This window comes from Staurois parvus, unplaced genomic scaffold (assembly GCF_062004578.1).
Source record: "Staurois parvus isolate SC_StPar_1 unplaced genomic scaffold, SC_StPar_1.0 ptg000019l, whole genome shotgun sequence".
Taxonomy (NCBI): Eukaryota; Metazoa; Chordata; class Amphibia; order Anura; family Ranidae; genus Staurois; species Staurois parvus.
In genome coordinates, this window is record NW_028317815.1 from 18,079,076 (window position 1) to 18,103,848 (window position 24,773).

At 40.6% G+C, this 24,773-nt stretch overlaps 1 protein-coding gene across 1 annotated transcript in view; it reads right to left on the reverse strand.

Moving 5' to 3' along the window:
* Positions 1-802: 802 nt before the first annotated feature.
* CDHR3 (cadherin related family member 3) overlaps positions 803-24,773 on the reverse strand; it is a 74,135-nt gene continuing 50,164 nt past the window's right edge. The window contains exons 14-19 of the mRNA XM_089685301.1: positions 21,581-21,831; positions 16,985-17,160; positions 14,282-14,292; positions 9,161-9,192; positions 6,408-6,456; positions 803-3,419 (exon numbers count right to left, since the gene is read on the reverse strand). Of these exons, the coding sequence (XP_089541427.1) occupies positions 3,157-3,419; positions 6,408-6,456; positions 9,161-9,192; positions 14,282-14,292; positions 16,985-17,160; positions 21,581-21,831 (782 nt within the window). The 3' untranslated portion in view covers positions 803-3,156. The remainder of the gene's footprint in view (positions 3,420-6,407; positions 6,457-9,160; positions 9,193-14,281; positions 14,293-16,984; positions 17,161-21,580; positions 21,832-24,773) is intronic.

The following is a 24,773-nucleotide window of genomic DNA, read 5'->3' on the forward strand; positions in this document are numbered from 1 at the left end:
TTTTTGTGGATCTTCTCGTTTATTTTTATTGGTCATGCTGGAAAATCCACGAAAAACGGACGTTTTTCGTGGACATTGGTGGCAGCATCGGCAATGGCATCGACCGATTTTTCGTTTATCGCCCGACAATTCCGCTGATAACTGGCCCGTCTATGGCCAGCCTTAGAGCTAAATCCTAAATGTATGTTGGAAGGTGTTAAAAAAAGGTTGTCAAACAAAATTTGAATGTGCCTGTTCTTAGCTGTATAGATCAGTGTGTTTGGTAACCTGATCTCATTATTACTAATTGCCTCTTCTAAACAAAATGCCTTCACTCTAGCAGTGATTGCAATGCTTTGTTCAGTATTGGCAAATAACTACTTAAGACTAGAATAAGATAAATCAAAAGACAGTAAGCTAATACTATTATTTACAGGTGATGCACAAGTAATTTTAAAAGGTCAAGTATATTCCAATTATTTGATCATCATGGAGACATGATTTTAAAGTATATAAGCAAATATACAATATGGGAGAAACGCCACCCACAGCTTTGTGCTTCTATTCATATGATAACAAAGAAGAGATTTGAAGTGAATAAATGTAGATTAGCATGAAGTGCATCAATTGATCAATGGTTAAAGGTAAACCTGCATGCCATATTCTTAAGTACTGACCAGATGCTAAAAAGTGGCTGTCGTACTGTAGACATACTGCTAAAAACCTAATGGTAGTTGTATTCATCCACAGCAGAAAAATACTATAGCAGTTTTATTTTCTTTGTTTTAAGAATACCACAAGCATAAATAAAATTCACAATATATGGGTTTTTAAAAAAGTAAATTTATGGTAACAATTGATCATTTCAATTAAAGCACGCCAGACATTTTAAAAAATGTTTTGGATAGAATGGGGAAGGGATGGGACCTTTGTAAGCTTTTGGGCTCCGTTCACACCTATGCAGTTTGCTTTTTGTCTGTTTTGCAGTTAGTTTTGCGTTTTTCTACACACGTTTTTGATGCATTTTTGATGCGTTTTTACCACGTTTTGCATTTTGTTCAGCATTTTTTTTTCTTTTTTTGCTGGGCAAAGTAAAAATGCAAAACGCAAAACATAACAAAACACACTACCATGCATTTCAGCAGATTTTTCATTGAACTCTATTGTAGCAAATACACTGCTTTTTGCTTTTAAAAAAGTCCCTAAACCTTTCTAAAAAGCAGCTCAAAAAAAGAATGATGTGAACATGTTCCACAGGAAACCATATTAAATGGACTGCAAAAAGCACTAAAAAATGCATTGGTGTGATTGGAGCCTTACTGCTGCCCATTGCTCCATCAGGGAGATTGTGTTTCTGTGAAACTCTGTCATACCTTTTATATGGGGTGTCATGGGAACACCCAGATAGGAATACACATAATAATTTCAAAAACTTGAGATTCTATCCCTTCTCCACTGTACTATAAAATGTTTTTTATTGTTGTTTTTGTGCCTCATTGAACATTTTATGTTCAAGTGACAGCAGGACAGGAAGTAAGATGAAATCTACATTTGTTTTCAAGCTCTAAAGTCAAAATCAATTTAGAAAATGACTTTTGGCTTTAAAAACAAAAATTAGATTTTATATTGAGCTTTTAATTTGCAAGACTGAGCTTCATGAAGTGGATTTAGCAAAATTAATCATTTTAAAATTTGTATGTCAATATTCTTTCTGATTGTGATGTCCTAACTTGATCCATTTTTAATCATTTACACACGAACACACAGAGTATAGCTTAGTTAACACTTATAATTTATTACATACATAAAAATTAGAAAACATGTATTCTTATTTCTCACTGATTCCATGTAAATTATTTATAGCATATTCAGAAACTTGAAAAATGGAAAAGTACCTGCACATCAAGTGCTCAAAACGCTGAAAGCATTCCCACACAAGTCTTTATTGGAGATATATCACAAAGCAGCATTCTAGGGAAGTAAGGCCGGCCATACATGGGTTGAAATTCGACCGATTTTTCTCCTGAAAATCGGACCTAAAAAATCGGCCGATTTTCGCTCTGTTAGTGGGTCAATGGCACCAGCCAATTTTCGTGGTTCCTCCCCTTTTTGGTGATCGGGCATGTTGGAAAATTTGTGAAAAACAACCGATTTTTGACTCAATGATGGTCAAATTGTACGATTGTTTTTCCGAAACGAATATGCCATTTGACCTGGACCTAGAAGGAACAAATGGTCACTGATGGCACCATCGGATTACCGAGCGAACAACGTTTTCGATTTTCCGCGGGGAAATCTTTCGGAATTTGAACCATGTATGACCTGCATAAAGCTGAATTTGTTCACTCTCACTACAAGGGATGTTTCAAATGTAGAATTTGCATGTAGAATCAGATGGTCTGTGTCAGCAGCTTGCTGTGTGTAAAGCTGCCCTGAGCCTCACAGCCTTCCAGTCTATGTAATCAGGGAAAAGCCATCCGCTCTGCTCCTCTCCTCATCACTGCAATGGCAGATGGGCTGCATTTCAAGGATGATCCTTAGTCACTACTGTAGTGGTCAGGCTGAGGAAGGGGATCTTTCCTAAAAAGTGTCCCATCTGCCACTGCAGTCAGGAGGAGAATGGATGGCTTTTTCCCTGATTACAGAGACTGGCAGGCTATGAGGCTCAGGGCAGCTTCACGCACAGGCAAGAGGTTGACACAGACTTTCTTCATGACGTATGTTCCCACTGTCCTTTCCTCAAACCACATACATAGTTTTATGCCTCTCTACCTCACTTGTGAGCCTAATTCCTATTGAGTGTTTATATTGTTTTGTGCGTCCAATAAACTATCAGAACTCTTCTGCACTCCTCTCTTTTTATGTTGCGTTGGATCCACTTAGAATTCCCATCCATGGTTAGAGTTGACAGCATGGACGTTTTTACTGTAGTGACAGCTCATTTATATTTAGCTGTTGGGCATAACCTTGGGATTAAGTTTATTATTGTTTGTGTTTGTTCCTGGCAAGCAATTCACTTACAGAGCACTATTAGGGCATTTTTTCCTTTTTTTTCTGTATTTTTAACAAATACATTTGATCACTTTACTGTATAGGAGTTTGGGGTATTTTAGGAGACACTTTTGGAGACACCCTTGGTGACACTGGAGCCCTGTTGGCAGGACTTTTACTTCCAGACTACATTGGTGATGTTTGGTTAGGAGTGTGAAGTTTTTTAGGTGTTGCAGGTTTCATAGCATTCTTTCCTTCATCTTCCTTGGTAAGACTGTTGGGTGGTTTTTGCGTCTTGTTGGGGGTACCACGTAATTTTGGTGGGGCTTCAGGTTCAGTGAGAATGGCTGCTGTTTGCTGTGGAGCTTGCGGTGTGTTTATAGGCTGCTTTGTGTCTTTCCATCTTCTGGCACCAGACTTGGTATTATATTCATAAACATTTCCTGTAACTAGAAGACCAAGAGAGAGCTCTTAAGTTTTAGCACATATGAAAATAAAAATGGAAGGGAGGCTTGACACAGCAGGGTAGAAAGTGTTCTCTCTCTGTTGAGCATACGCCTTTTGTATGAGGGATTTTTTGTAATACCCCTGTATCTAATATTTGTATTTATAGCTAGTGAGTGTCTGCCTTTTGGTGCTAATCCATTTAATGCTCAATTCAATATTGATCAACACAGACTACATGTCATGCTTGTATCTTGCCTATTCTAGAGATTGAGTCTAACACATTTAATACTATAGGACATGTTATGCTGATACAACTATGGCTTTTTTGTTATTTCATTACCAAGGTCTTTGTATATACAGTAGCTGGTATAAGAAACCTCTAATTATCTAGCATTTCAATACTGATTTAGTGTCTAAAATGGTTGCTGAAGATCACAGTGATCATTATAGGACTGCATCCTGATATCAAACCTAGTTTTATAGCCCATGTACTATATTCGTATAAGTATATGTGACATACAAAGATGTGTACAACGAAAAGATTTGTTTCCGTTCAGATTCATTTGTTAAGTCGATCATTTTGTTTTGACATATTCGTTAAGTTAGAATGATTTGTTTTCAGAATTTGTTTCAGATTTTCAGATTTGTTTCTTATATCCGTTGTTCCAAATCGATTTGTATTTTCTGAAGTTATTTCTGAAGATTTGGATTCCTTATGTTATGTTATTTTGGCAAACTTGCTTGTGACTTTGATGTTTTGAGACTTTGGCCGATCATAACAGTACAGAGTGTGACACATATTATTGAACTTACAAAACCCTCTGAAGCCGCAAACGAACGAAACAAATGAATCCAAATGAATTCATTGTTTTCATTATCATTTATTTTGGATTCGATGAAATTCGTTACTATTGTGATTCAGAGATTTGGACACAAAACAAATCGCACATATCTAATTTATTTATGCACACTCTTTAAAGAACAGTTATGTGTGCTAACCAACAGTATGCAGCTGAATTTCAGTTGCTTGCTATTAAAAGTATCCAAAACATTAAACTACCAAAAGGCAGACACTCACTAGTATCCAAAACATTAAACTACTGTTTTGGATAGTTCTTTGGGTTACTGCCTCCTGTAGTATAAGCCTGTACAGCATGTATTTAGTGCCTTATAAATTAAAAATGTCATTAAACATATGAACAGTTTGAAGATAAAATTAACATGTTGATTGTACCAGCAGAAGAATTATGATCTGTTAAAATGTGAGTGAATGGTAACACGTGTGAGAAAAAAAGTGAAACGTGAAATAAGTTCTAGGCCTCTATTTTCCTTAGTATTTAAAGCTGATTTCCAGCCAGTCAGTGAAATACACAGTTGAAATACATATTTAACTCCTCTGCTACACGCTAAAACTGAGAGGGTGACCTCAGTTGTCTCTGCTACAGAATTTGGTCACTTCTCAACCTCAAGATTACTGATTGGACAATAAAAGAGCATACCACACTAAAAACGTTATTCCTAAACTCTACAATTCATCAGCTTTGTGTTCCCTTTCTCAGACTTAGGGCTCATGTACACAGGGCGTTTGAAAAACTTTTCTGAACGCCGGGAACTGACGGCTAGAGAACGTAGGTTAAAATGTCAATTTAGCCGCGTTTACCTACCGCGTTTGTTTTTCGAAGCATTTTTAAAAGATAACCTCAGGAGACCTTCCCAAATGCTCAGAATGTACTAAATACCACTTCCTGACCTGGGGACACAGGTGAGCGGACATTCCTTCTGTCATGCCTGGGCCATACTGATTCTGGATTATCTCTGGATACATTTTAACCAAATTTGCACAAAATAAAGTACACCCCTTATGGAATTGATGTGGGCTTTATATTAATACTTATCACTGTTTCAAGCCACGGTCACCCGAGCGCTAATCTGGGGCATAGCACTCTGTACCCTCTGGCTGGATGATTACACATTGACAGGCCAATACCATACAATACATATCTCAATACACAATGAATGTTCACTGCAGCAAAGCAAGCCTCTTCTGTGAGTGCTGTGCCAACAAAATAGTGTGCCAAGATAGCACCCTGACACTAAGACACCCCTAGGAAAAGTCCCATTCACTTTTGCTACATGAACAACTCTTAGATAATTGCGTGACTAAGCTGTGGTTTGTTTGTTGGTAAAGTTGTTTGCAATGATACTGAAGAATGCCAGTTATCTGTTAATGGAGGTGGAAGAACTACACTCTTCTTTGTTCTCTATTTACTAATGTATTAACTCAACTATGGTTCCCTTGCTTGTTTACAGAAGGGAGTGGTAACCTTAAGAATCTTTGAAAATAATCTACCTAGCTGATACATGCACAAAGCAATGGTGTTGATTGCACAACAACAAAAATAACTTTTTCCATTATTGAATGTCTTTTCTATTGTACCTTATCAAACATATACGTGTGTACTTTTCACAATTACATTTATTTCCTCATACTCTTAAACTGTACCACTATTTGGGACTAACAGATGAGCCAACGGATGCTCCCCCCCCCCTCCATCCATCCAGACAAACCTTATCCAGATTTATCCTTTGCTACCTATTGACATTAGATCACCTCCTAATCGCCAGCCTGTCCTCCATTCATAGAAGCCGTAGTATGGCTTCCATGAATGGCAGAGATGGGTGGAAAAGGCTGATTTAGTCAGGACAGCCTGTGACAGCCCCTTAGTTCTATGGAGGGGCATGGATGAAGAAAGGTTTCACCTAACAGAAGAGGCATCAGCACAAGGGACACATCTTACCAAAGTTAAGCCCCTTGTGCTGATTTATGTGGGGTTTCTTTGGCTGCACTTGGGCTTTAAACATTCTTTTGCCAAATCTATGTACAGTCTTTACATTCACTACATTTCTAAAAAGTATAAATAGTTCATATATATGTTGCCTGTTTTGTCTATTTAATTAATGTTAGCTGACTAATATAGAGCAAAACTTACTTGGATCAATAGCTTCTCCATCAAAGACTGTGTTTATTTTAGTCATTTCCTGTGGAAAAAAGCAGAACATGATTGTTGTTGTACATTATACTGCGCATGCATGAGATAAAGCTTGTGATACCATGCACCTTATCTTACGCATGTGCCGTACAACACTACATGCATCTGTTGAAATAAATCAAAAACCGTTCCCCTGAAGATAAAATAATATCACAAGTTATTAGGGAGATTTTTTTTTTTTACCAGCAAATGAGTGTAATTTTGTATGGCACATGAGCGAAATGGGGCTCATGATGTCATGTGCTTAATCTCACACATATGTAATATGATTTCTGTGAAGTCAATGATGACATTGCCTTCCCAGGAGGAATCTGTGTGGCCTGAGCTACGTCACCACTTCCTTCAGGGAAACCAGGAAATGTAAAACATTTTTTTAAAGAATCGGTGTCAGGCAATTTCACATCAGAATGCAGAGATTCATGCTGATGTGAATTTTAGGGAAAGGTTCGCTTTAAGTGCACAACTTTGAAAAAATGCTGAAACTACTCTTTAGTTGGTTTGGCACGTTTTTTGTCTGTGGGGTATTACATCATGATGTATCTGTTGATGTTCCACCCTTTTTATTATCACAAGGTTTGCAGCTAATTTTTTTTCTGCTATAATGTTCATTGCCAACATTACATACATTTTTTTCCCTTTCTTCCACACAATTAGGTTGCCTTACAATGCAAAATGACCCACAGGGCCACCATCAGGGGGGACAGCCCATATACACGTAGGGGGCCCAGGCGTCCTGAGGGAACTGGATGGCTGGCAGATCTGGGAGACAGCAGGGGGAGTGTGGCTGCTCTGTCTCTCTATACATTCACTACAAAAGAGTCAGCAGCTGCTGCTACTCTGTGTCACTGAGCTCACATCAGACTCATTACTGCCACCTCTGGCTACATCTTGCATGCACACTCCTAGTGCGTGCTGCCTGTACTGTATGCTGGACTGTGTTTGTTTCCAACTCCTCTCAGCGATTTGTGTCATCTTTGTAAAAACCAGAGCTGTGTGTGTGTTTACATATGTGTGTGTGTGTTGGGGGTTCTGGCATATATATACAGGTATGAGGGGGGCTGAGTGTGCATAGGTGTTAGGTGGACTGAGTGTGCATAGGTGTTAGGTGGACTGAGTGTGCATAGGTGTGAGAGGGACTGAGTGTGCATAGGTGTGAGGGGGATTGAGTGTGCATAGGTGTGAGGGGGACTGAGTGTGTACAGGTGTGAGGGGGACTGAGTTTGTGCAGGTGTGAGGGGGACTGAGTGTGTGCAGGTGTGAGGGGGACTGAATGTGTACAGGTATGAGGCGAGTGAGTGTGTAGAGGTTTAGGGGGGCTGAGTGCATACAGATGTGATGGTGGCTGAGTTCATACAGTTATGAGGGGGGCTGAGTACATACAGGTGAGGGGACTGAGTGTGTACAGGTATGAGGGGAGCTGAGCACATAGAGGTGCGAGGGGGACTGAATGCATACAGGTGTGGGGGGTCTGAGAGCATACAGGTGTGAGGGGGCTGTCTGCAGGACTGCTCATTGCTCACTGTGGACTGGTCTGGAGACAAGTTGTTAGACATCACAATGGTAAATTGATTGATAATGTTGCTGGATGTGGGTCTGTGTTGTCGCTGTCTCTTTGTTGGATAGGGCTATCTATTTTCTGGATTGGGATGCTTTGTTATATAGGGATGTCTCTTTTTTGGATTGGGATGTCTCTTTGATGAATATATGGGGATTCCTTTGCTGGACTGGGCCATCTCTTTGCTGGACTGGGCCGCCTCTTTGCTGGACTGGGCCGCCTCTTTGTTGGATTGGGATGCCTCTTTGTTGGATTGGGATGCCTCTTTGCTGGATTGGGATGCCTCTTTGCTGGAATGGGTTGTCTCTTTGTTATATGGGGTGTCTCTTTGCATACGTATATGGGGATGACTCTGCTAGATTGGGATGTTCCTTTGCTGGATTGGGATGCCTCTTTGCTGGATTGGGATGCCTCTTTGCTGGATTGGGATGCCTCTTTGGTGGATTGGGATGCCTCTTTGGTGGATTGGGATGCCTCTTTGCTGGATTGGGATGCCTCTTTGCTGGATTGGGATGCCTCTTTGGTGGATTGGGATGCCTCTTTGCCTCTTTGCTGGAATGGGCATGTCTCTTTGCTGGAATGGGCATGTCTCTTTGCTATATGGTAATGTCTCTTTGATGCCTCTGCTAGACTGGGATGTTCCTTTGCTGGATTGAGATGTCTCTATACTGTATTGGGCTGTCTCTTTGATATATGGGGATGTCTCTTTGCTGGATTGAGATGTCTCTTTCCTGGATATATGGGGATGTCTTTGCTGGATGGGGATGATTCTTTGCTATATGGGGATGTATCTTTGCTGGATATATGGGGATGTCTCTTTGCCGAATATATTTGTTGTTTTTTGAGTGTTAAAATAAAAGAGGGTGTACTGAAGGTCTCGGTGGGATGGCCAGTTGGTGTATTTGGTGGGATGGGCAGTGGGCAGGCCCTGGGGCATATTGGTGGTTAGGCTGGGGGGGGCAGGCCTAAAGCTGTGTAAGGGGCCCCAAAATTTCTGATGGCTGCCTTGATAACCCATGACTCATGTAATCTCTCAGATATCCTACTTATTTCTGTGCAGCATCCTGATCAAAAAAGCTTGGTTCTGATAACCCTATGGTTTAGTTTTCCCAAGTAGTCTATGGAGATGACAACTTACCCACACAACATCTTGCTTAACCTTTTTCTTTTCTGTGAAAGAAAATATAAAACATGTTTACTTATGCACAATATACTTTTTTGATGTGTTAATTTGGTAACATTAGGGGTTTATGCGTTGTTAGAATAAAATAATAAGATCACTTTGTTTTTCTATTCTATTATATGCATATACCCTTAAGCCATTATTCCCATTTGAATGTTTCTTCATTATCTTCGTTTATCCTTAATTTTGTATATTTAAATGTTATGTAATTGCCTGTTTTAAACTTGCTATAGCATTTTATTTTTTTCTAGTGTATCCAAATTAGCAGCTTTTTACATTTATACAAAGTCTTGAGTAGTAAGCTATAGTTTATTTTTTTAAGAACGTGGTTAGTTGCTTATGGATGCTTGTGTATGAGACTTCTAACCAAAATTCTTGATATTCAGCTAAAATGAAAGTGTTAATATCTTTAACATATGAATTACTGCTAGGAGAACAAAGTCATTATTGCTGGCGGCTAAAGCCGCTAGCAATCTCAAGTGGCTAAAAAAATCCAACAAGCTGGTTGTACCCAAGTTGATCGATGGATTGACTTGGGCACAATCAGCCTGCCCATACATGGATCAAATCTTGGCCAGTCCCTGCTGAACTGACTGACATTCTAACCATCTATGGCCAGCTTAAGGTGATCGTTGAGTGCAGATCCCTAGGATTTTTGTACTTTATTCTGTTATACACATAATTATGTACATCAGATTATCAGAGCATTTTTAAAAACTACACATTTCAGAATGGAAATTTCAAATGGCGTTCATGGAAAATCTTTTTCTACTGAATGCATTTTATTTTGAACATATTTATTAAAAGGTTATGGGACCAATTTTCTAGATCACAGAGAATAGGAAGATAAGATACAGTAATTAAGGCACTTGTTATGCAACAACATACACAATCATCTCTGTACTTACCAATTGGCTTTATTCTGGAAAAAAAAAAAGAAAAAGATTTATATGTTAAAAAATGCAAAGTGGTTAGTGGACCTAATTAGAGGCTTAACTAGAACCTTAAGGGCCCCAGTGAAAGAAACCATGAAGGGCCCCCCTGACCCCTAGCTGGGGCTCTTCTCTCCGAGCCCGATGGTGGAACACCAGGGCTTCAACAGTATTGCTAAAGAAACAACAGAAACAGTAACACTGTGCTCTCAGGCTGCAAACATTTCCTTTATCTTAAACAGATTCTTCTAGCCACGCAAATTAGATGGATAGCTGAATTGCCCCTCCGGGACATTATATTCTGAGTGGGACCCAGTGCTGTCAGAATACACCGATCAGCAGCTGTCACAGATCGAGAAAAGTTGCCAACTTATCTATTCAACAGACGTTTCTCTGACAACTGAAGTCTGTCAAAAAGAGAAGGCCGCACACTGATCAAAAATTCATATGATCCCTACCTAACTGGCTGAATTTTGATCTGTCTATGACCAGTATTACTTTAAACCAAAGGTTATCCCTGTTTCAGACCATTCCAGCTAACAGCTCTGAATACCCTTCCTACACTTCCTTCATTTGGAATCCTAAAATGTGAATGACTAGCTCACATAGCATGCCTTTTGAATGTGGAAATGATTTTTCTTTTAAATATAAAAAGGCTCTTTTGCTGCAAAGTCAACTGACACAACTAGAACATAACAGTGAGGAAAACTAATATTATTATACAGGATTTATATAGCGCCAATAGTTTTCTCAGCGCTTTACAATATAACGGGAGACAATTCAGCAACAATACAGTTCAATACAAGAGGGATTGGAGGGCCCTGCTCCTTGGCCCTTAAAATCTAGGAGGGAGGGGCTAGTGGTACAAACGGTAGTAACTGTGGTGGATGGACTGGTTGGAAGAATAGAAGATTCCAGTATTAGCTGAGGGCAGGATAGGCTTCCCTGAAGAGAGGTTTTCAGAGATAGCCTAAAAGTGAGCAGAGTAGGCGATAGTCTGATAAATTGGGGTAGAGAGTTCCAGAGGATGGAGAAAGCTCTGGAGAAGTCCTGGAGACCAACATGGGAGGAGGAGACAAGGGAGCTAGAGAGTAGGAGGTCTTGCGAGGAGCGGAGAGTACGGTTTGGGTGATATTTAGAGACAAGATCGGTGATGTAATTTGGGGCAGAGTTATAAATGGCTTTATACGTTATTGTTAGTGTTTTGAATTTTATCCGTTGGGCAATGGGAAGCCAGTGGAGGGATTGGCAGAGAGGGGTGGCAGATACAGAACGGTTAGTAAGGTGGATGATTCTGGCAGCAGCATTCATGACAGACTGAAGAGGGGATAGCCTGCGATGAGGTAGGCCAATGAGGAGGGAGTTAAAATAGTCAAGGCGAGATATAACAAGGGAGTGGTTATGTTGCTTAGTGGTTTCCGAGGTTAGGAACGAGCCTATCTTGGAGATGTTGCGGAGGTGAAGTCTACAAGATTTGGACAGTGTTTGGATTTGGGGCTGAAAGGACAGATGGGAGTCTAGGATTACACCTAGTACCCTGGCATGAGGGGAGGGAAGGATGATTGTGTTATTGATCTTGATGGAGAAGTCAGGGGAGGGGGCACGGGCTGGAGGGAATACTAAGAACTCAGTTTTGGAAAGATTGAGTTTGAGGAAGTGGAGTAACACCCATGCCGATATGTCACTTAGTAGGTTAGTGATGCGAGAGGAAACTGAAGGGGTGAGGTGAGGGGTAGACAGATAGCTTCGTGTCATCAGCATAGAGATGGTACTTAAAGCCATGGGAGTTTATCAAGTGACCAAGGGAGGAGGTGTAGATGGAGAAGAGAAGGGGTCCAAGGACAGAACCTTGAGGGACCCCTACAGAAAGAGGGAGTGAAGAGGAGGAGGCAGCGTTATAGGTAACACTGATTTCATCCACAAGGTTGAAAACTAGGGAAAAGACAGTGTCTGGAAAGAGAGATACCTTCATAATACTATATGGAGGGGTTAATAGAGTGGAAAACGTTTTATACATTCTAACAATGCAATTTTTTTATTCATTTTTTTTTTTAAGGAACTTGGTTGATTAATTCTCTTCTTTTATCTCACAGACTCAGTGGCAGTGGGCTCCATTCACAGAAGCAGATCACATGCTGTATTTAGGTGTATGGACACAGTGAGGTTGATTTACTAAAAGAGTAGAGTGTAAAATCTGGAGCAGCTCTGCACAGAAACCAATCAGCTTCCAGGTTATATTGGCAAAGTTTAGTTGAACAAGCTGAAGTTAGAAGCTGATTGGTTACCATGCACAGCTGCACCAGATTCTGAGTGCACCAGTTTTAGTAAATCAACCCCAGTTTGTCTAAATATTGCATGCTTTCCTGAAACTGTCAATTCACTACATCGTTTTGCAGTATTTACCGCAAAACGCCCGAAGTGCTCAGTAAATACCGCATGAAAAAGCATTAAACTCAATAAAAAAAAATTAATAATTAAATACATATGGTAATTAAGTAGTGTTCCAGGCATATAGTATTTAAGAAATTAAAAAATATAATAGGCAATTTTGAGTAGTTTCTGCCTTTTTTAGATAAGTTCTCTCAACAGTAATCTAAATATGGAAATATGGAAATCATTGGGGTTGACTTACCTAAAGAATAACTAAAGGAATTTTTTTTACTTTACTACAGGAGGTGGATTAGAACACCTCTCAGGTATTTATTGCTGTCTGTATCCCCATCAGGGAGATTCACCCTCTCTATTTGTCCTGTTTACCATTATCATTGAAAGTGAAATTAAAAGAAAATACCAAATGTGGGATTGTCCCTAGAAATGTAATACAGGGGACATCTTCCAATGGGGACACAGCTGACAAAAAATAAAAAAAACTGACAGAAGTTACAATCTGCTCCTACTCTATCCACAAAGGAAAAAAAAAAGTGCTGCCTATACAGTAGTTCTACTCAGTGTTTTTTTTCTCAGAGAATAGGTGTAGGAACCCCCCCCCCCTCAGGGTCACTCCATGTGTCCACCCCCTACCCACCTCTGAGCACTGTTCCTTGGTTCCACCCCCTATCCCCCTCCCAGTACAGCTCATTTTAGAGAATACAAAACAAAGTATAATTTTGTGGTGCTGAGTAATTTTTATAGAATTTACTACAGATAACATGAAAGGCAGTAAAATAGATTCCCTGCAGCTAGCAACAATAGATCCACCCCAGGAACAATAGACTCCCAACAGCCAGCATCATTAGATTCTCCAGCAGCTAGCAACAATAGACCCATCCCTCAACAGTAGATTCCTTCCAGCAATAGCTGACCCCCCAGCAGCATAAGACTCACCCCAGCAACAATAGATCCACCAGCAGCAACAGACCTCCCCAACAGCAATAGACCCACTGGCAAAAAATGGATAATTTCCAGCAACAATAGATCCCCCAGCAGTAGCTATCAATAGACCCTCTAGCACTCCTTGCAAATAAATACATTCAGTGCTGGAGGTGTCGGAACTGCGTTCCTCCACGTTCCCATTGAATAAAAGCCCTGGTTCTACTTTATCTTCCCACTGACATTGATCATTTTACCTATCTATAAAGGGGTAATTAAAGTGTAATGAGCATTCTTCCCACTGACCATCACACTAATGTACCATGAGTTGTAGATACAGTCATTTTTAACAGGGGTTTCCTGAGACTGGAAAGTTACTTTAAGAGTTCCTCTGTGTTGAAAAGGCTGAGAAAGGCTGCTTGAAAGTGTAACTAAAGGCAAAACTTTATTTTTCATTGTAGAGTAATGGAGGGTTATAATCCCTGTCAGGTTTTTTTTTTTTGCCATCTGTGTCCCTATTGGCAGATGTCCTCTATATTATTTTTCACTTTCAACGACAAAAGGTAAACAGAACAAATAGAAGGTGAATCTCCCTAATGGGGACAGACAGCAGTAAAAACCTAATAGGTGTTCTAATGCCTCTCCACACTAACTAAAACTAAAAAAAAAAGTTTCTACTTTAGTTATGCTGTAAATAAATACAAAATATCTTTCAAAATGTCAAATATTGAATGAAAATAGTATTTTAAAAGATCACACACCAATAAAAAAAAACATAGTATTACTTATATATGTGTGTGATTTTTTTTTATACTGTTTTTTTACTTAATTTAACTAACTGGTATTCTAGTCACCTTTTTCCTTTTGTATTAATACATACTGTATGCTGCAGGGACTGCACTGACTTCGTGAGCTGGCTTATTTCTACAGTTTAAACCAGCAATGGGCAAACTACGGCCCGCGGGCCGTATACGGCCCGGCGGACCTTTTAATCCGGCCCGCGGAGCTAGGCTCCTCTCACAGTCCACCCTGAAGACCGGTGTAGCATGAAAATCTGTCTCCTATGAGGATCTGTCCCCCTCGACGTATCTGCGCATGTGCCGGAGATCGCCGATCGGCTGCTAATGCCTGAAACTGGCACATGCGCAGATACGTCGAGGGGGACAGATCCTCATAGGAGACAGATTTTCATGCTACACCGGAACAGCGCGGGAACACGGCGAGAGGAACGCGCGGAGCAAAGGTAAGTGAATTGACACAGGGGGGACTTGGGGACTTAATATGGGGGATGAATTAATATGGGGAATGAATTACTATATGGGGGATGAATTACTATATGGGGGATGAATTACTATAGGGGGGATGAATTACTATAGGGGGGATGAATTACTATAGGGGGGATGAATTACTATGTGGGGGATGAATTACTATATGGGGGATGAATTACTATATGGGGGATGAATTGCTATGGGGGATGAATTACTATGGGGGATGAATTACTATATGGGGGATGAATTACTATATGGGGGATGAATTACTATATGGGGGATTCATTACTATGCTTACTATGGGGGAATATTACTATACTTACTATGGATGACACATACACATCATTCATCTACTCTTGGTCCGGCCCCCAGGTCCAATATATGAACCCATTGCGGCCCTCAAGTCAAAACGTTTGCCCACCCCTGGTTTAAACCATTTTACATCTCCTAGATTGTAAGCTCCAAGGAGCAGGGCCCTCCATTCCCTCTTGTATTGAACTGTGTTGTTGCTGTATTGTCTCCAGTTATATTGTAAAGCGCTGAGCAAACTGTTGGCGCTATATAAATCCTGTATAATAATAATAATCTTTATTGACAATAAAAACTGACAAGGCTTCTAATTCTTCTCCATTGTATCCATCCCATTGGATATCACATTAGATAAAATACCGCATGAGATAAATATTGCATATTTCTGAAAAATACTGCATATGGTATTTTAAAAACATTTTTAGTGTATTTTACTGCATTTCTTAACCACTTCCCAACCGGCCGTTGCATATAAACGGCCGGATGGTGCAGTGCAGGGTCGGGTGGCCATTTATAAACGGCCTCCCCGCACCCTGCTTGTGCGCACTCCCTCGGAGCACGCAGCACCGCGATCCCATGCCCGCTGTGTCCTCCGGACACAGTGAAACACTGATCGTCGGACGGGACTTCTGTACAAGGTCCCGATCATGTGATCACTGATTGGCCAATCAGTGATCACATGCAAAGTAGTAAGCAAGATGTCACTTGTGACATCATTGCTTACTACGTGTGAAATCTGTGAATGATCACAGAGGTCACATGGTACAAGGCTATTCACAACAGCCTTGTACCATGTGACAAGCTGTGACCAATCACAGCTCACTCAGTACTTTTCAATGAGTGCAAGAATGCACACAGAGAGAAAGAGAAATGATTGCTTTTACATCCTATATGGGTGTAAAAGCAATCAGTGTAAAAAAAAAAAAAAAATAAATCTTTATCACCCCCCACAAGTAGTACAGTGTCACCATGGTAACACTGTACTGCTAGGGTGACAGTATGTAAAAAAAAAAATAATAATAATATAAAAAAAATAAAATAAAAATGGAAAAAAAAATGTTTAAAAATTATAATTTTTGGTTATAAACTAATTTGGATTTTTTTTTTTTTTAACTAAAAAGATAATGGAATAAATTTTGGCAAAGATTTATGATGAAATAATATTTATTTGCAAAATGTTCTAAAAAAACTTTTTTTAAAAATTTTTGGACATTTTCATTTACATAGCAAAAAAATAAAAATCCCAGCGGTGAATAAATACCACCAAAATAAAGCTTTATCTGTCTCAAAAAAATGGTAAAAAATTCATTTGGGTACAGTGTTGCATGACCGCGCAATTGTCATTCAAAGTGTGATAGCGCTGAAAGCTGGTCAGGAAGGGGGTAAAAGTGTCCGGTCTGGAAGTGGTTAAAGTGGTAGATACTGATTTGTGAATGGAGCCCAATGACTTTTACATTTTGAGCCTGAAAGCTTTCAATATATCTAATGGGTTTTATTAGAAATCACAAGCCCCAATCATCATGGGGTTGATTTACTAAAGGCAAATAGGCTGTTAACTTTGAAAGGGAATTTGTACTGTGCAATGAAAATTATCCCCAGAGCTTAGTGAATGCGGTGAAATTTCACTTTGTAAAATGTACCCAATCATGGGAAAATAAAAAAAACAGCATTTTTTGCTGGCACATGATTGGATGATGGAAGTCAACAGAGCCTCACCTCATTCTGGGGTTAATTCCCTTGCAGAATGCAACTTCCTTTGCAAAGTTAAGTCTACTTGCCTTCAGTAAGTCAACCCCACATCCATATGTCACTTGTCTTCAAACCTTTCTTTCATTGTGAAGGTCATTAAAAAAATATCTGAATGGATACACATTTTGCCTATGCTAAATGATAGACCAGTCTTGTTGTAGACATATAAAAACTACATTTAAATTTGAATACGTTTCGATCTGAATACTCACAGCATTTCAGTATCTGGCTTGGGACTGCTTCTGCATGGGCAATATTTTGCAATGAGGTAACCCAAGAGCCCAAGCAAGCCAAGAAGAAGCAAACAACCAATTGTGGTCACAAAAGGCACATACCATGCAGTCACCGAATACACATTTTCAGTATTCACTACATAGATAACACTAGGCTGGAAACATACAAACAGAAATGATTAAAATCATGCCTGACACTATTATTATTATTAATAATAAACTTTAGACTGAATAATTTTGCAAAATATAACCAGCAAATATATATATTTGGAAAAATGTGCCTTAAACTTATGCATAGTACACTAGCCCTTGATTGCCAAGAGTGATTTCTTTCTCCTCTCTGCATGGCATGGCAGACTACAATGGGGAGCATGGGGGAAGGGGCTGCAGCAGAACAGGAACCTCCTTCTGCGATATGTAATTTGATCAGATAAGGGGGAAAGTTTGTGACACAGAGGGCAGCCGTGAGCTGCTCTAGGGCAAGGTTATATGGAACCTGCTATTACAGATTTTACTACTTTTGGTTCAGCAAACGTGAATATGCTACTTAGAAAATCAGCTTAAAGTGGAACTAACCCCTCCTCTCCTTTACAACCAAGGAAGGTGCCATCTTAGCCTCTGTTTGATCTGCAGTTGCCAAGGTGCTGCACATGTGATCTGTCATGACACTAGCCAGTGATGGTTGGACAGTTCAGCTGTGAGCACAAGCAACTGTGACAGTTATCATTCACTGCATGCCTTGAATGTAGCTCTTTTTGGAAACCAATAAATTGATGAGTTTAGTTCCACTTTATCAAATCCTACTTTCACAGCTCTCATATAGTCATTATTCACCCGTTTTCCTAGTAATACTTGTTAACTTAAATATTGAATTCCATATATTGCAGTTTCACAACAGCTTTAAATAGATACCTGATATGTAGTAATATAAATAAATGTCAATAGGTTAAGGACCTTAAAGTGTTACTAAACTCAGGACCCTGCATCCACTATATCTGGTCTCCCACAGTACACAGAACATGGAAGTGCAATTATTTTAGTAACTATAAACTGCTAAATACCTTTTCTCATCAACAGAGCAGTCTTGTGGCGTCTATCAGTGCCCAGCTGAGCACTGGTTAAAGCTTGTAGAAGGAATTTTCATTCTGCTCCAGGAGGATGCAGGACCCCTGACCTCTGTCTGCACAGTGCTGATTGGCCCTGTGCTGATCACATACACTCTCCCAAGAGAAAAAAACCTCTCTAGCAACACACACCAAACTGAGCATGTGCAGAGTGACTCCACACAATATGTCTTATCAGGAGATGTCAGGGGGACACTGGAACAAGGGGAAGATCAGGGAAGACAGGAGCTTTTTTACACAATGCAGAGGATTAGCCCCTTAGGTTCCACAGTGAGTAAAACAAGCATGCTTTATTGCACATACAGACTGATTTTACTGTTGTAGGTTTAGTAACACTTTAGGAGGGGTTCTGTTCTGTATGGAACATAAACCACCAAGTACTAATCAGCCCTATAAGCTGGCCATACATAGATCGAAATACGTCCTATTCAGCAGGAACATGCCAAATTTCAGTGACTGTATGGGTAGGCTGGTTGACAGAAGTCGATCTACCAATTGTCTTCTGTACAACCGCCTGTCGGGTTTCTCCTGATCGATCAGCATCACCATATAGCCAGCAGCACTGATCAGTGTATTCTGACAAAAGGAAAGTCTCCCCAGTGTCAGAATACAATACTCAACTGTACGTATTCCCCAATCCACATCGATTGTGTGGATGGGGGAATTGAGTTTTTTTTTTTTTGTTAAAACCGCTGGTGAACAAAAAAAATGAAATGTATTGCCTGCCTTACAGGTAATGTAGAATAAATCTTAGCACACTTTTTTATTCCCAATTTATTTACCTGTGATTTAGCATCAGAAAGGCAAAACACACATGAAGTAAAGAGAAATGCTGATTTATTCTGAACAATATCAGAAGAACACAACTGGATCATCGATAATGTTCAGAGTCGGTAACGGGCTTGGTAGCCTTAACATCTGCACTCCCTTTGGTTATGTCTAGTGTGTAAGATCTCTGCTAAGAGTATAATCACCTTGTCACCTAGAGAGCTCAGTAACAAATGCACTGTATCAGGTTTCCATGTTTGTCAGCAGATACACATCATAAAGCCCTAATCCAGTCATAGACAATGTGTGATGTTGTGAATGGTGATAAAGAAACAGTCTTTGTTCTAATGGAGGAAGGAAATGTAAGCAATGTAAAGACTGCCATTAAAAACATCAGAGGTGACAAAGTAGAAAAGTGCCTATAGAATTTTTAAGCTAGTTATTTACACTAACCTTGTAAATACTGGATCTGACCCTGTAACTTTAGGCTGCCTTCACACTACGCTGAGTGTGTTTTGGTTGCAGGCATTTTTGTGGGCATCTGAGACTTCAGCTTTTTCCTTATTATTACAATGTACGTTTAGCCAATGGAAATCTAGTTACTAGGGGGAGAAATGTGTAGTATGCGCATTTTCATGCATGTTTGAACATTTTTTGAGGCACTCCCATTTGAATGTTTTGAGACCAAAAACGCTTGATGCTTGTAGCTCTGAAGAAGCTCATGTACATTTTCGAGCTACAAGCTTCAAGCAAAACTACGCTCAGGTATGTTCAGGCACAACTGAAAACCATTGGATTTTGGATGTGAATGGTTTTGGAGCTTCAAGCTACAAAATATTCAGGTGTGAATGGGGACCTAAAGTTAATATCTACCATGTTGCCAGCCAAGCCCTATTCCACAAAAACGGTGTCTGCTGGCAGAAGAAAATAGACCTTAAACAACCATGTAAGTGGGAGGGAGTGCTTTATATTTTAGGTTGCATCTGTACACAAGAGGTTTTCTTGATGTTCAGTTGGCCACAGTGTCATAAAATAATGATTTGCCTGGCATCAACCACTGTCCCCAATAAAGAGGAACTCCGCCCAAAAGGGGAAGTTCCGTTTTAAAGACTGGTCCCCACTCCCCATTGGGGATTGGCATCTTTGGGGAGTGAGTACCCGAAATTGACAGGTACCCGCTCCCACTTCCGCTGCGATTGCCTAGGCAATTGGAAGCGGAAGTTGTCCTTACCCATCCCTCCCTGTAGTCTTCTGGAACAAGTGACAGGTCACAGAACACTAAGGGACCATTCAGAAAGCACAGCGCTACTCGCGCATGTGCAGTGGGCATCCGGCTGTGAAGCCGCAAGCTGTCACAGCTGGGTGCCCACATTGAAGATGCCAGCGTGGGAACAGAGAGTGGCCGATGAAACGGGCTGCGGAGTGGACACCGATCGAGGGACAGGTGAGTGGCTGTTTTTTAAGAGTCAGCAGCTACAGTTTTTTGTAGCTTCTGACTTTTATTTTTTTACATTTGCACTGGAACTCCGCTTTAAAAGGTATTTGTATCAATCTGCTTCTTGCTTTGCAGTACTACACAATATTTGGGCTTACTGCTTCTTACCAAAATGCAAGTCTATGAGTAGGCCAATGTATTAAAAACAATGTATTCTCTATGTAAGAGAGAGTATGTTTATTAAGCCTACCTAAGTGGCTACCTTCACAAATATGGACAGGGAATGCTTGTTACTATCTGAAAGTCACCTGAAAAAATACTTTAAAGGATAAATGTACTTTTAGTGTAGTTTCTACAACATACTGTATGGTTCCCTTCCCTCCAAATCTGCCATTTACCTCTCCTTGAAATCTTTTTGGTTGTGGGGACTGTGGTACTGCACAATGACTTCATGGCAAGGCCATGCATGTAGAGCACATTCCCAATCCATTCCCATAGGAAAGTTGTTGCTGTGGCCTTCCCATAGGAGGAAGGGGGGATGGGGAATTTACTGCACATGTGCTACTCAGCCAAGGTGAAGTTGGGGGGTTTCCTGTGAAGCAGTTGTGCATCACCCAACAGACCCAAAATGAAAATCTCTATGGATCATGAAGTGGTAAGTGGTAGACTAGGAGGGCTTACTCGGAGAGGGGGGAATTACATTCACTACTGCCAAAGGTTTAGCATTGACAGAGTAGTGGAAGTGTATGTCTAGAATATTGTTTATAAACGGCACTCAAGAAAACACACACAGCACCTATGAATAGCTGTGAACTAGACCATCTTCAGACAGCTCAGATCACAGACACAATGTACAGAGCTGACCTACTCCCACTGGGCCCAGCTGGCCCCCCTAAGGTCTGAATGACAGTAAACTGGCCCCTTCTTTAGAAAGTTTGGAGACCCCTGATATAGACTATGTCCCATGTATATTTTTTTAATCAGGGCAAAGTTTGCCAATAGGTGCATTCAGCCTATGCGTACATGTGGTAGTAGCAAAAAGACACCTTTTCCCTGTACAGTTTTCTTAGTATATACTTTATGTTCATCAATGTGTCTTTCAGACTTAGTTTTTTTCCTCATTTCAACGTATGGACTTTTCAGTTTGCAGTATGCTTTTACAGGTGTACATTTTATTGCAGTCACAGATATCTCAACTCTGACTTTAATAATACTGATATTGATAATTGTTATTGATTGAATACTTACTGTAATAGTGGTTGTAGTGGTAGTCAGGCCAGGAATATAAACATTAACGTATATAGTCACAGTGCCAGTCTGAATAAGGCCTACTGGTTGCGGTGAACTAGATATTAAATTGCCATCAGTAATGTAAACCAACAACTTGTAATTCCAAGTTTGGTCTCTGCCATTGGTGTAATCAAATGGGTTGGCAAGCAATAGACCGGAGACATTGGACCCAGTCGTAGGTGAGAAAGCAAAATGGTTGTTTATATTACCTGCAATTAACATAAACACAGGTGTATATTAGCATATTAATATTACTAGACATACAAGACTGCAAAGTCTATATAAAGTTAGATATGTTAATCAAGTGAATGTCCAATAATTTACCAGCAAAACAAAGAGTAAATAACTTATTTTACTATATAGCACAAAAAGCAGCAATACAAATATACCATAATATAAATAGAACGATTTAAGACTACAACTACTGCTAAATACATCTCTGAATCAAGCCTGTATACCTGTAGCAGAGTGTCCATTTACTCATCATGCTCAGATGTAGGCACATGAAATGCAACAGATATAGTAAATCGTAGATTTCACATTAATTCCAGCCAGTGACTGCAAGGTGATCAGTAAGCAATCTCAGTGTACAGCCATTGTGACATACAGCAATGAACACACAGAAGTCGACATTTAATTGCGAAAGGAGCCTTCCACGGTGGCTTATCAGGGATCAGTCCTAAATACAGAGAAAGTCTCCTGACACTTGAACTTTTAATTCAATTTCCCACAACTCTCTGGGTTACTAGACATACCCCGGGAAGAGATGTTTCTCAGCTTCCCTTCCTCAGCAGTTCAGAGAGGCCACACCTGATGAGGCAGAGCTAGCTGGGCAAGTAACCTTCAAGTGGAGTTCCACCAAAAATGGAAGCTCCACTTATTTTCCTCCACCCTCCCCCCTCCACTGTCATATTTGGCACTTTTTTGGGGGGAGTGGGTACCTGGTTTTGACAGGTACCTGCTCCCACATCTGAATCACTTCGCCACAGCGAAGTTTTTGTAGCTGCTGAATTTTAATAAACACAGAAACAGCTGGAACTCTGCTTTCAGTCAGGTGAGAGACCCTTCACTGTCAGAATCGGCAGGCAAGCAGCAGGGCAGGAGCCTAATAGCACAGCATCTCTAGAAGAAGCAACTACTGTGGGGAGTAGCTCCCTCATTGCTACCAGAGTATTAGTGATGTGGACCTGTATCCTTAGACCTTGGATCCCTCCAGCTTTTTACCTGTGTTACCAGAGCTACCCTGGACTTCACTGTGAGAGGCATTGTTTATGAGGAAAGTCACAAGTAGGTGTGTTCTGCACTGTTTCAGTAAGGTAGTGATTGTCAGCTTGACACTCCGTTGTCATAGAGTCTTATTGAGACTATATTTTGCAGCCGCGTTACCCTGATGAACCACAGAGACATTGTTGTGAAGAAACCATGTTTGTGCAGGTTTCATAATCTGTTTTGTAATACTCTGTAGTATTTCCATGTACTTTGCCATTCTGAACCTGTTTTGCAGTACTGACTCTAACAAAACAGTGTCTGCGTAATGTCCATCCCAGACCACTTTATACTCATCTCACCAGCAATTTCTTGCTGACACTTCATTTGACACTACCACTGCAATATACCAGTGCTTCTAGGTACGGGGAAGGATGTAACTTCCTCCCATGATGTACTAGTGCTCATAGACAGTAGTGCTGTCAATTGACAAGGAGGGTGAAAACCAGGTATTTTGCTGACTTTTCAGATGGGGCAGAACTGCCAGGGGATCCATGTGGTCAGTGGGAGATCTGTCCGCTGATCCCTGCTGAGCAAGTGAATAACAGGTCTGTAAACGCTCCGCTGTTGCAAAGCAAACACAGACACAGCCTGCTTTTTAAATGGGGTGGTTGGATGGAAACGGCCTGCCTGTCTGTTTCCACCCATCTGTCATCCAATCTGATCTGCTGGACGCATGGGGAATGGATCTTCATCCATCTGTTTTTGGCATACAGGATCAAATCAGATGCCGGCGGATGTCAGATGACACCCACCAGTCTATGGTTGGTCCGATCGGGTCAACCTGAAAAACTGACAGGCCGGTCTAAAATTGACAGGGTTTGTTTTATAAAAAGGGACCATTAAATTATCTGAATTGGCAAGGTGACAATATATGTTTCTTGAAGTTAATTGATTTTGAATGTACAGTGGGGCAAGAAAGTATTTAGTCAGCCACCAATTGTGCAAGTTCTCCCACTTAAAAAGATGAGAAAGGCCTGTAATTGGCATCATAAGTAGACCTCAACTATGAGAGACAAAATGAGAAAAAAAAATCCAGACAATCACGTTGGCTGATTTGGAAAGAATTTATTTGTAAATTATGGTAGAAAATAAGTATTTGGTCAATATCAAAAGTTCATCTCAATACTTTGTTATATACCCTTTGTTGACAATGACAGAGGTCAAACGTTTCCTGTAAGTCTTCACAAGGTTGGCACACACTGTTGCTGGTATGTTGGCCCATTCCTCCATGCAGATCTCCTCTAGAGCAGTGATGTTTTGGGGCTGTCGCTGGGCAACACGGACTTTCAGCTCCCTCCAAAGGTTTTCTATGGGGTTGAGATCTGGAGACTGGCTAGGCCACTCCAGGACATTGAAATGCTTCTTACGAAGCCACTCTTTTGTTGCCTGGGCGGTATGTTTGGGATCATTGTCATGTTGGAAGACCCAGCCAAGTTTCATCTTCAATGCCCGTGCTGATGGAAGGAGGTTTGCACTCAAAATCTCACGATACATGGCCCCATTCATTCTGTCCTGTACATGGATCAGTCGTCCTGGTCCCTTTGCGGAGAAACAGCTCCAAAGCATGATGTTGCCACCCCCATGCTTCACAGTAGGTATGGTGTTCTTTGGATGCAACTCAGCATTCTCTCTCCTCCAAACATGACGAGTTGTGTTTCTACCAAACAGTTCTATTTTGGTTTCATCTGACCATATGACATTCTCCCAATCCTCTTCTGGATCATCCAAATGCTCTCTAGCAAACTACAGACAGGCCCGGATATGTACTGGCTTAAGCAGGGGGACACGTCTGGCACTGCAGGATCTGAGTCCCTGGCGGCGTAGTGTGTTACTGATGGTAGCCTTTGTTACGTTGGTCCCAGCTCTCTGCAGGTCATTCACT